The sequence below is a fragment of the Phocoena sinus genome, chromosome 6 (assembly GCF_008692025.1).
Source record: "Phocoena sinus isolate mPhoSin1 chromosome 6, mPhoSin1.pri, whole genome shotgun sequence".
NCBI classification, from domain to species: Eukaryota; Metazoa; Chordata; class Mammalia; order Artiodactyla; family Phocoenidae; genus Phocoena; species Phocoena sinus.
The window spans coordinates 8,070,468-8,082,979 of NC_045768.1; the positions used below are offsets into that span (position 1 = coordinate 8,070,468).

Genomic DNA, 12,512 nt, shown 5'->3' on the forward strand with positions numbered 1-12,512 from the left:
ACATCTGAACGGAGTCAAATCCATGCGGGCTTCAAGCTACATGCACAAAACAGCAAGGGATTTCTGATGTATAATTCTAACTTATGTTCGGCCGTAACTGAGTTCTGAGGATTTAAGATTAGGGTTGTTTCAGAGTTTAGATGAACAAAAGCCTCCCTAGCTCATTCCCAAATGACAGCGTCCATTCTTTGGAGCCACCATAACTTGGGTTCCTAAGAAGAGACCCACAAAAGAGGGAAGTGGTCAGAAACCTACCAGGAGATTCATTGTGGTGAAGTCCTAGCAATTTAGTTGCATCTGCAGAAACTCATACATAAGCCAGTTTTCAAAAATGAGAAGAAAACACGAAAACTGGGGGAATTTACATAGATTAAGACATCTAAGACAGCTAGCAACCAAAAGCAAGGAGGTGGGCCTTGCTGGGATACGGATTTGAACCAACCCCCCAAAATGATAAGACAGGTAAATTTGAACCCTAACTGGATATTGATGAAATAAATCTGGGAATTCCTTGGTGGTCCAGTGGTAAGGACTCCGAGCTTCCACTGCAGGGGACCCAGGTTCAAACCCCGGTCGGGGGAACTAAGATCCTGCAAGCCGCGTGGCGAGGCCAAAAAAAAAAAAAAAAAAGAAATCTGAAAGCATAAAATACCCAAGTTCTGGAGGCGGATCACTAGATAAAGTGATCTCCTACCTAGAAAGCTAACACAAGGGGGAATCAAGATTGGTCCAGCCTGGCTTTTGGCAGAAAGCTTAATGAATGTACCCTTCACTCCTCACCGCACCCCACCTTCCCCGTTGGTGGATTGCATGCTTAAACAGAGCAGTGTGTTAAATGTGTGCTTCACCCAGAACCATCAGACACGATGCCACCCAGACACCAAGCCAGCACGTGTAAGCTCAGCCAAAGCTCTTCTGGGCAGGGTTTACCTTCTCAGAGGGAGTGATGAGATACACAGCTTCCAGGCTGGGGAGCGGCTCTCGGCGTTTGTTGATGTCTTCCACAACTAGACAACAAAACAGCGGCCCATGGTAAATAAGAAAACAGAACTGGTGATCATAAAACTAGAAGCCATAGAGAGAGGCCACCTTCAGACTGATGCAATAAAAACCTACAGTTGGGGGAGGAAAGACGCAACGCCCCTTCCCCAGAGTTACCACGTTCCTCTGTCTCACGAGGCTCAGGTGGTAGAAAACCTGAAACCGTATCACACTAGATACTTCCTATTTCCCATTTCAGTTTAAGTAAATTCCTTGATCTAGTCTTTTGCCTCTTCCTTCAGTTTTTTCTCATCTGTCCTAGATAATCCCAATTCCTTTAGAATTTCCATGTTGGGTTGGTTTTTCAACAATTAGATCGTTTTATCATTTTCCTTTGTATATCAAATGAAGACATTCCAAACATACCTTCTGTATAGTACTGTTCCTTTCAACAGTTCAAAGACTAGACATCAAATTTTGTTAGAGCAAACCATGGGTGTTTGGTTTGCTGGTTTCTTTTACCGTGTGTCAGCTACTTCATCTGCTGGGGAAAGAAGACCTAAGTCATCATCTCGCCAGTCACCTGATAAAGCTTAGGATGCACCATCTACACTACACTGTCCTCCGGTACAGAGTGAGTAGGAAATCGCACAGTGCCATTCTTCCTACGCAGGTGATGTAAGCAAATAAAAGCATCCCTTTAGAAGTATCCCTTGTAACATTTACAAAGACTTTTCACCCGAAACAATGTTCAAATTAAAACCAAAGTCTCTCAACCATCTACTTTATCAGGGGTTGTAGGTTTTTGAATTTCATAGGCCAATAATACTTCCCCCCCCAAATATTTGGGGGTGGTTAACACAGGCTTGCTGACTTTTAAATTTTGCAAGTAAGGACATTTAAAAAAAACTTCTGGGATAGGGAAGAGTCTGCGGGCAGGAGGGGAGAGCTGAACCCTCATCTACCACAGGAAGTCAACAGGTAATGTCTAACATGATGAATCAAGTGATACTCCTGTAAGCACTTATTTAGATTATCAAAAAGATAACCAGAAGAGCAGAGTGGCTGCCTCTGGGGTGATGGATCCCAGGGGATGGGGGAGGAAGAAGGAGGGCAGGACAGTGCTGCTTCTTTATTAGAAGCTCATTAGCTACATTTGGCTTTTTTCCTATATTTGCATTTTTTGCCTTGATAGAGGGAAAAAAAGTTTAAAAAATTCAGTGAGGAAAATAACTTTGTAAGCTTGAAACGGGGGCAAGTCTGGTCTTGGATCACTGAATGACGTAAACTCACACCAAAAATTATGTACTCCTATTTATAGGACTATGTTTTTGGTGATAGATAAACTAGATTTGGAAATATGCTTTTATTTTATTTCTTTTTTATCTTAAAAAAATTTTTTTTGGCGGAAATGTGTTTTAAAAAATGATGAGATCACCAACCTTTAAATTACATTCATCTAGCTTAATGAAAACCTCAACCCTCCTTGCTCTTCCTCCCGTAATTGTGGTATGGTAGTAATTTTGACAAAGACCAGCAGTAGTCTGTGGGCCACATACCATATAAAAGTTCTCTCCAGGGGAAAAAACTGGGAGCTGCACTGCAACAGGTATGTTCCACCCAAAGTTTTTTAGGAGGAAGAACAAAGGTTAACGTCCTTGTTTGAAATAATACCTCAAAATAGACTCCTTTTCCATCAATGCTGTTTCACAGATTAAAATACATGATCTCCCCTGAAAGGGGCTCCTAAGTAAGACTTGAGATGCACACAAATGTGAAAAAGAGCTGGGGACAGCAGCCAGGAGGTCTGCGTCCTAGTCTCAGGTGTGACACTGGCCAGTGACCTTGAGCAGGTGATTTAACTTATTTCAAAAACCTATTACCGTGAAATTCTAAAGCACATTCCAAAGAATGAATTAAACATAAATATACAAATAATTATAAAGCAAATGCTGCACAAGCACCACCCCAGTCAGGCAACAGAACCCATGAGCACCGCAGAAGTGCCCTCCTTCACCCTCCCTCATCACAATTTCCTCCCTTCCCCGCAAAGAGAACCACCACGGTGACATGAATGGTGGTCACTTCTCTTTGTGGTTAAGACTCATTTGTCCCTGCGTTTCAAAGCAGTAGAGCTTAGCTCTGCCTGTTTTTGAACATTACATAAATTAAAGCATATTGTTAAGGACGGACCTTGCTTCTTTTGCTCAACATTGTTTATCAGATTCATTTGCATTTTGGAATGAGCCAGTGGTCAGAGTCCGTTCCTCTTCTTTGCTATATATCAGCAGTATTCTGCTGTGTGACTATTCCACAATTTATTTTACCATTCTACTCCTGGTGGACACTTTGGTTGCTCCCACTTTGGGGCTACTATGAGTGATGCTCTGTGAGCATCCCGGGCGCACACACCTGGGTTATCTAGGACACACATCTAACTGCAGATGTGCTGGCTCATAGGATCTGCATGCCTCAACTCTCCTAGACTCTGCCAAGTGGTTTTCAAAGTAGCTGTACCAACTGACATGTGTCAGATTGGAGTTCCCATTTTTCTATATCCTGTCACTTGGCATTATCATATTTTATTTTATTATTATTATTTTTTACATCTTTATTGGAGTATAACTGCTTTACAATGGTGTGTTAGTTTCTGCTTTACAACAAAGTGAATCAGCTATACATATACATACGGTCCCATATCTCTTCCCTCTTGCGTCTCCCTCCCTCCCACCCTCCCTGGGCATTATCATATTTTAAATACTCCAATCTGAGTACACAGCAGTATCTCACTCTGGTTTTAATTGCATTCCCCTGACCACTACTGAGGGGGCCAACTTTTCACGTATTTATTGGCCATTTGGATTTCTTCCTTTGTTAAGTGCCTTTTGTCCATTCTTTTCTAGTGGGTGGCCTGCCTTTTTCTTTTTTCTTGATTGAGCCTTCCTTTGGCATCCTTTCACAGATACTTAATGGGCATCTAACACTGGATTGGATATGTGGGGGATTCAATGATGAACAAGAAAGCCTGGGGTCTCTCTCAGGAACTTACTTATGGTCCTACCATCCAGGTTGTTGGAAGATCTAAAGTCAAGCAAGATAGGGACTTCCCTGGTGGTCTGGTGGTTAAGAATCCACCTTCCAATGCAGGGGACATGGGTTCGATCCCTGGTCAGGGAACTAAGATCCCACATGCCGTGGGGCAACTAAGCCTGCACACCACAGGAAGAACCCACATGCCACAACAAAGACCCGATGCCTCCAACAACAACAAAAAATGAATGTGGTTTCATGAATAAAAATTATTAAAAAAAATAACGTCAAGCAAGATAATAACAGACAGGGAGGAGAAAGAACACCCCAAGAGAAGGCTGGGTGTCGCGGGAGGGCAGAGGGAAGGCCGCTCACTTGTTATCCCCTCGGTCATGATGTCTGTCATCTTACAGCAGGAGGAAAGCATCCTCATGCTCAGCTGATCCACCACCAGCACCTGGAAACAAAGGGAACAGTTTACAGCCTGACGGGCACCTGCTATGATCATCTCCTCCGCTGACCCAGTCAGACTTCAGAAGGAGCCTAGAAACGCAAAACTCCGAGTTATCAATGCTTCCTACGGGGCCAGAGGTTTGCCGAGAGACATGCTAGCTTTTATTTCCCCACCAAACCTAAGCTTCTAGGAGAGTTTGCCCTCACTGATGTGACTTAATATTTTAAAGTTAAAAAAATTAAAGTTTTTTCCATGACAAAGAAAATACTCATAAAAATGCAAAAAAAAAAAAGAAAGAAAGAAAAGAAAAAGAAAAAAATTCATCTACAGCATTCACACTCGGAGAAATCCATATTAGAGGGTATTTTTTCAGGGCGTAAACTTTTCCTTAATGGGAGAATGAACACTAGTGCCACATTTATGGGGTGGAAGGAGAGGACTTCACAGACATCATCGGGATGGACCAGCACACGTGTCATCCCGGGAGCAAACTCTGTCTCAGTTCAGACGGGAAGAATAAGAACATGCCGTCCTGGTCTAAAAGCTTCATACCTGCAATTCTTCAGCCAACCTTTCCTATCTCCGTTCGGCCCACGGAGGAGAGAGGGAGCTAAAACAAAGCTATTTCTCCTCTCCTTCTTCAAAGATAGAAACCCAGGCAACAGGTGCTGGAAAAATGTGGGCCCGAAAGCATCTTGCTGTAGCACGAGGGCCAATCAGTTTTCATTTTATGAGGCAGCTTCCTCAAGCTTAGTTTAAAATTCACATGTCCACAAGTCCATTACTGATGGGAAGGGTAAGAGAGAAAGGCAGGCATAAAGAGTTCCCACCAGCTGGCCTCCCACTCTGGGTATGAGGATGGATGCTCCGGCTAAAACGTAATCTCATGAGGCCAGGGTGAGACTTCAAAAGCCTCCTGGTACCAATCAGCTCTGCTGTTCCCAGGCTCGGTGATCTTTACTACAGGAAAACTCGGGAGCAAGAATGGTTGGCATAAGCCCTTCAACACACGGGGAAGTTCAAGTAAGACGGTGTGCTCCCCTGGTCACTGTAATGCCCGGCCCCAGACAACCAGATGGTCCTTCAAACAAAGACTTCCTGGATGGAGGACAGCACGTTTCCGACTTGCATCACCCACTGCCGGAAACGAGGCCATAATCAATTAGATTGACTTAAATACTTGTTTCAGGTACATGACAGTTTCCAGCATTGCTCTCAATGTTAAATGAATAAACAAACTTAGTTGTTTTGTCTTATGTAGCTACAGGCAGACGGGATAGGCCAGATGAGGGCTTTTCGGACTGCTGTGTGGGCTCCATGGACATGCTTTAGGGCCACCAGAGGGGCAAGAAGGGTCCCCTCTCATCTCCCATAGCAAGCAGAATAATTCTACCTTCTGCTTTATTCAGGTAAGATCTTGTTTGAATAAAAGAGTTCCACTTCTAGAATGCCTCACCAGGTGATCTTAAAGATAAGCTTTATGACCAAGAAATTTCCTAACCAGGATTGTATAAAATGGGAGGCACAGCAGATTACCTTTCTCTAGTCCAGAAGCTTTTGGTATCCTCTGGACACAGCAAAGGTCCTCGCCTTTCCCCGCCTACATGCCTCTCCCCAACTCTACTCCATTCTTGTTTTTCCCCATGAACTCACCTTTAAGGTCATTAATTGTGCTTTTCTACTTACCTTCCACTCTCCCTTCTTCTTGACCTTCTTTATCACATCATGCATGATCTCTAAAAAAGGAGAGAAAAAGGAAGGAAGGACAGAAGGAGGAAGGGAAGGGGAGAGGGAGGAAAAGAGAGAGGGAAGGAGGGGGGAGGTAGAAGAAAAAATCTAATGTAATTTCAAGGACTTCCAACCCCTGCCTATTAGACGAGGTCATTTTCCCTCCATAGGCTTTGTTCTCCTGAGTCATGCAATTCAACCAATCTGTCTACTGAGCCATAATCAATCCACCATAAAGACAGTTCTCTTCCTGTTTCCTTAATTCAGTTGTTCTCAAACTTTGTAGTCTCAGGACTCCTTTATACTCTTAAATATTGAGGACCCCAAAGAGTGTTTGTGTATGTGGGCAAATATCTACTGACACTTCCTATATTAGAAGTTAAACTGAGAAATTTTTAAAATATGTGTTAATTCAATTACAATAATAATAAACCCATTCTGTGATAACATAGCTGCACTTCATTAAAATGCTATTTATATTTTTGTTTTTTTGGCTGCGTTGTGCAACTTTTGGGATCTCAGCTCCCTGACCAGGTATTGAACCTGGGCCATGGCAGTGAAAGTGCTGAGTCCTAACCACTGGACCACCAGGGAATTCCCAAAATGCTATTTATATTTTCCATAATAAACAATTTTAGTGAGAATACTGGCATTGTTTTACATCTTTGCAACTCTCCTTAATGTCTGGCTTCGTAGAAGACAGCTGGGTTCTGCTTCTTAAATAACCTGCTGTGAATCGTATAGCATCTGGAAAACTCCAGTGTACGTTTGTGAGAGAATAAGAGTGAGAAGGTAGATAACATCTTAGTCTTATTATGAAGATAGTTTTGACCTCGAATTCCCAAAAGGGTCTGGGGTTTGAGAACCACTGACTTAAGATAAGTGCGTAAAATGCTATGACAATACCCCAGGGCACGTGAGCCCCCGTCAAGCCCCAAAAACAGACGTGAAGAGCAGTTGTGATATCTTTCCAACCCTGAGCACATCTGTGGGATGCTCTCACCCAAAACCAACACTTTTGCAAGCCACAGTTTCTATAATGTCACACCACACACAAGTCTACCCGGTCATGGAGGATTCACAGGAAACAGCGCTCTGCCACTCTTTCTAAACCCAGATCATCCACAGGCCTGGAAGGACTCAAGGCTAAGAGCTGTCATTAGCAAGTGTGCTTCAAGCATTTTAGGTCACTCTCAAGAGCACAATGGTTCCTGACTCTGCTTTTGACTATCTACAATAATCTGATGTGTCATCAAAGTGTTCTAAAATTTTTAAGAGCTTCTTACCTGATTATAAAAAAATACACACTCATTGCAGTAAACTTGGAAAACACAGAAAAGTATAAAGAAGAAAATACCATGTATTACTTGTATACTTGAAAAAAATCAAAAAGAAAAATCACTTGTAATCCTGCCAACCCCAAATGCATAATTAACATTTTAGTTTATTTCCTACTCGCTTTTCCCATGAACTTTTACATAGCTAAGATCATGTGCTGCATATAATTTCATATTATGCTTTTTTTCAGTAAGAAAACTCATTTCTCCATGTTAATAAAAATGCTTCCTAGGATCTTAAATGCCTGCATAATAGTCCCTGGTTTAGTCAACAATTTTCCCAATAGCCATTTAGATTATTTCCCATGTTTCAGTGTGGTGAAAAACTGGGAACAAATATATCAAATAATAAGGCAGTGGTTAAGTCAATTAGGTTACATTTGTGCAATGGATACTATGTACCCATTAGAAATAATGATGTGGAAAATACCCACTCATTCACTCAATACCACTGTTTGCCAGTCACTGGACCCAGCACCAGGGATGAACAACAGCAGACATCGCACTGCTCCTTCGGAGCTTACACTCTAGTGACGGAAGCAGACAAAACAAAAGGGCAATCATGGCTTCTCACAAATGTTCTAAGGTAAATAAATAAGGGCCGTGGTAGAAAGGAAAAAACCCAGTGTGGAGAGCTACCTTTAAGAGGGGATCAGAAAAAAAAAAGACGAAAAAAACCCAAAAAACAAACAAAAAAACAGGAAAAAAAAAAGGGACTTCCCTAGCAGTCCAGTGGTTAGGACTCCAGGCTTCCACTGCAGGGGGCACAGGTTCGATCCCTGGTTGGGGAACTAAGATCCCACATGTGGTGGGCAAAAAAAAAAAAAGGGAGGCACAAAGGCTCGAGGTGGAAAAAGGAAAAAGAGCTTGACAGCTTCTTGGAACTGAAGCTGGTAGAAGCTGAGGCTGGAGGCCAGATCACAGGGGACCTTGACGGGAGGATGATTTTATCTGAAGGGCACCAGAAAGCCACCGAAGGTAGGGACGTCATCTGATGTGCAGTAGAGATGAGATTGGAGGGGGGCAAGAACTGAAGCAGGAGTACAGTCAGGACGCTTCTCAAGGGTCCATCCACGGCTGGTGGCAGTGGACATGGCGAGAAGAGGGTGAATTTGATATCTATTGGGACGTATAGCCAACAGGGCTAGCTGCTGAGTTGGGTGTGGGGGGAAAGTAAAGAAAGGAAACAGGTAACTCCTAGCTTTTTGGCTTAAACAAAGAAATTGATGTAGAGACACAAAAGATTTAAAGGGAGGAAAGAACTGATCTGTAGGAGAATACAGAACATCCTTTTTTGATTAAAGATTGAGATGGCTAAGAGACGTCCGAGGGGAGATACAGGGAGGGTAGTTGGAGCTTGAAAGACTGACTTTTAGCTACAGTTTAAAATCTGGGCATTATTGCCACATAGAGGTAAGTTTGGAGAAAACCCCAAATGCTTGCAGGACCAGTAAGATGGTTTGGAAACATGGTCTTTATTGACAAGCATTCTTGTGAAACAATAAGGATGAAGCTAGTCTAAAATGGGTGATGAGGAAGACAGACTATCTAGACAACTTTTTCAAGAGGTATTCCTATAAGGTAGCAGAGAAAAGTATGAAAGCTAGACAGGGTAGACAGAGAATGTGAAATCAAGGAAGGGTTTTTCTTTTTTTTGAAATGAAAGCTTTTCTTCAGTTATTTTTACTTAATACCAATTCTTTTTTTTTAATTTATTTTTTATTTATTTTTGGCTGTGTTCGGTCTTCATTGCTGCACGCAGGCTTTCTCTAGTTGTGGTGAGCAGGGGCTACTCTTTGTTGCGGTGTGTGGGCTTCTCATTCCGGTGGCTTCTCTTGTTGCAGAGCACAGGCTCTAGGCACGCAGGTTTCAATAGTTGTGGCTCGCGAGCTCAGTAGTTGTGGCTCGCGGGCTCCAGAGCGCAGGCTCAGTAGTTGTGGTGCACGGGCTTAGTTGCTACAAGGCATGTGGGATCTTCCCAGACCAGGGCTCGAACCCGTGTCCCTTGCATTGGCAGATTCTTAACCACTGTGCCACCAGGGAAGTCCTTTGTTTTTTTTAAGATGTGAGAAATTAGACTATTTTTTTTTTTGGCCACACTATGCGGCTTGTGGGATCTTTGTTCCCCAACCAGGGATACAACCCAGGGCCCTGGCAGTGAGAGCATGGAGTCCTAACCACTGGGGGATTCCCAATTCCAGCATTTTAAAAAAATGGTATTAGCGATAAACCAAAAGAGAGGGGGAGATTGATGATGCAGGAGAGAGGACAGATCATTCAAAGACTGAGGTCCCTGAGGAGGAGGAAGGGGCTGGGGTCTGAGACACAGGAAGAGACCCTGACCTGGGATAGGAGGCAGGGCACCAGGTCCACCCAGTGGGGAGAGGCAGGGGACCAATGGTGGGCTGAAAGAGTGGTGGCAGAGGGGAGGGGCTTCCTCATTAGAAACAAAGTCACTGGCTCAGAGTAGGGACGGTGGTGCTGTATATGGAAGGTTTGAAGAAAGACTATCACACGTCTTCCCAAAGATGGGAAAGTGGATATCCTTTTAGTTCCCTGATGTACAGGGATCGAACCTGCTTCCTTGCAGTGGAAGCACAGTGTCTTAACTGAGGGATCACCAGGGAAGTCCCAAAAGGGGATTTCCTACAGAGATGTTTTAGCATTTCTCGACAGTTTTAAGGGCTAATTTGAGGTCCATGACCATAAATTTAAAGTAAAACCAGGCAGCTGAGTTGTGTGATTTTCTTTTTTCTTCCCCAGTAATGTTTGATTGTCCAGGTGTACGCCAGAAAGGAAAGAAAAGTTGGTTTCAACTAGGGTTAGAGTTTCCCCAGGTGAATACAACAGAGGGAGAAAATATTCAAAATACATGGCTCTGGGAAAAAGGTATGTTACAACTATTTTTTAAAGAATAGGGCTTCCCTGGTGGCGCAGTGGTTAAGAATCTGCCTGCCAGTGCAGGGGACACGGGTTCAAGCCCTGGTCCGGGAAGATCCCACATACCGTGGAGCAACTAAGCCCGTGCGCCACAACTACTGAACCTGTGCTCTAGAGCCCGTGAGCCACAACTACTGAGCTCGTGTGCCACAACTACTGAAGCCCATGCGCCTAGGGCCTGTGCTCTGCAACAAGCCACCCAATGAGAAGCCCATGCACTGCAACGAAGAGTAGCCCCCGCTCGCCGCAACTAGAGAAAAGCCCTCGCGCAGCAATGAAGACCCAACGCAACCAAAAATAAATAAATTTTTTTTTTTTTAAAAAAGGAGGGGGCTTCCCTGGTGGTGCAGTGATTGAGAGTCCGCCTGCCAATGCAGGGGACACGGGTTCGTGCCCTGGTCCAGGAGGATCCCACATGCCGTGGAGCGGCTGGGCCTGTGAGCCATGGCTGCTGAGCCTGCGCGTCTGGAGCCTGTGCTCCGCAACGGGAGAGGCCACAACAGTGAGAGGCCCGCGTACCACAAAAAATTTTAATCAAAATGCTATTTTTGTGTGGTAAGATTATGATCAATCTTTTAAGTGCGAATTTGTGCCTTCCTATGTCCTCCCAAGCTTTTTACACTGACCATATATTAGATATTATAATAGGAAAAATGCTCTGAAAGTAATGTGTCAGTGAACATCTTTGTGCCCAGGGCTTTTCTTTGCGCAAATTATTCTGTTAGGAGAGCTTTCTGGGTATGGAATGAATAGGTAAAGAGTATAAATATGCTGGGCTCTTGATAAATTCTGCTGAATTATTTTCCAAAAACACAATTTACATCCCCATCAGTATTCTGAGTGGCTCTCCAAAATAACATACTAACTGATAAAATAATACCTTGAGGTTTGTTTGCTAATATGACAGTGGATTAAAATCGTATATTTCACTGTCTTTTTTGTATTACCGAGGATGAACATGTTGCTTTTTTTTTTTTTTTTTGCCATTACACACAATTAATTTAAATTCACTGACTTTAAATTCAAGTCACCTTTTGATAGGGGAAGACAGAGATATAATCAGAAAATCAAAACAAGGATCACAAGTCCTAAAGACTGGGAATACTGGTGCAGGTTCAAGCCTTCCTGCCTAGTGATTCCTGTTCCAAAATTCTCAGGGCCTGTATTTGTTGTGGGCATTGTTGTCAGCCAATTCTAATCCTGCCCTACATTTTTCTAATCCAATACCGAAAAGGAAACAAGGATTAGAGTCCATTTTAGCATTAAGAATCAAGTAGGTTGGGCTACTTCCTCACACATAAGCCCTGACAATCACATTTCAACTCCCTTGTAAGTCCTCTTTGTGTGGAGAGAAACAATAAAGCCTTCTGAGGCTGGTGTAGCCAGAGGATCTTATTTCTGCATTCCAAACCATGTATATCTATAGCCAAAATGTCCACTCCACCACCACCTAGCCTGTGTATATGGGGCAGCTTCAGCTTCTCCATAATCGTGAGGCCCATAGCCCTGGTGGACTGTGCTTCCCTCATGGCCAAAAGGCAAGAAAGCAGATTCCTTCTCAACCACATCCTGGGTAACTCCCAAACTCAACAAATCCCTCCCAAGTCCTGAGAAACACAGCAGGTGGTCTAGATTATCTGGGACACCTTCAGATGCACCCAGTATACCAACTGGAGTCCCAAAGCGCAGGCTCTAGGGATAGCTGCAAACCCCTCCCCCACCCCCTGCCCCCCCGGGGAGCCCTACTCTTACCGCCCTGGCACCCATGACTGCCCTCGGCAGTGACACATGTCAGGGAACCTAAGCCCATGGCACACCAAAACATCTGAAATAGCATGACTAATACTAGATGGGCTGGAAGCTTGGGAGAAGTAGGAGCATCACCAAAGTCCTCAAAACCACAGGGGATTCCAATATCCTGTGCTCTGTAGTCCCAGAGCTCCATGCTGCCCTGACACACGCACCAGGAGTCTACTGCCCAGACACCAGAATGTGAAGTCCCTCCGCACTGCTGAGGGATTTAAGGGAGTGTAAACTCAGGC

The 12,512-nt window shown here is 43.8% G+C and overlaps 1 protein-coding gene across 3 annotated transcripts in view; it reads right to left on the minus strand.

Moving 5' to 3' along the window:
- STXBP1 (syntaxin binding protein 1) overlaps positions 1-12,512 on the minus strand; it is a 71,798-nt gene that overhangs the window by 30,558 nt on the left and 28,728 nt on the right. For 2 of the 3 annotated variants that reach the window (XM_032635829.1, XM_032635831.1), the window contains exons 2-4: positions 6,152-6,201; positions 4,387-4,468; positions 931-1,007 (exon numbers count right to left, since the gene is read on the minus strand). In XM_032635829.1, coding sequence (XP_032491720.1) covers positions 931-1,007; positions 4,387-4,468; positions 6,152-6,201 — 209 coding nt within the window. The remainder of the gene's footprint in view (positions 1-930; positions 1,008-4,386; positions 4,469-6,151; positions 6,202-12,512) is intronic. The other variant, XM_032635830.1, reaches the window with a different exon arrangement.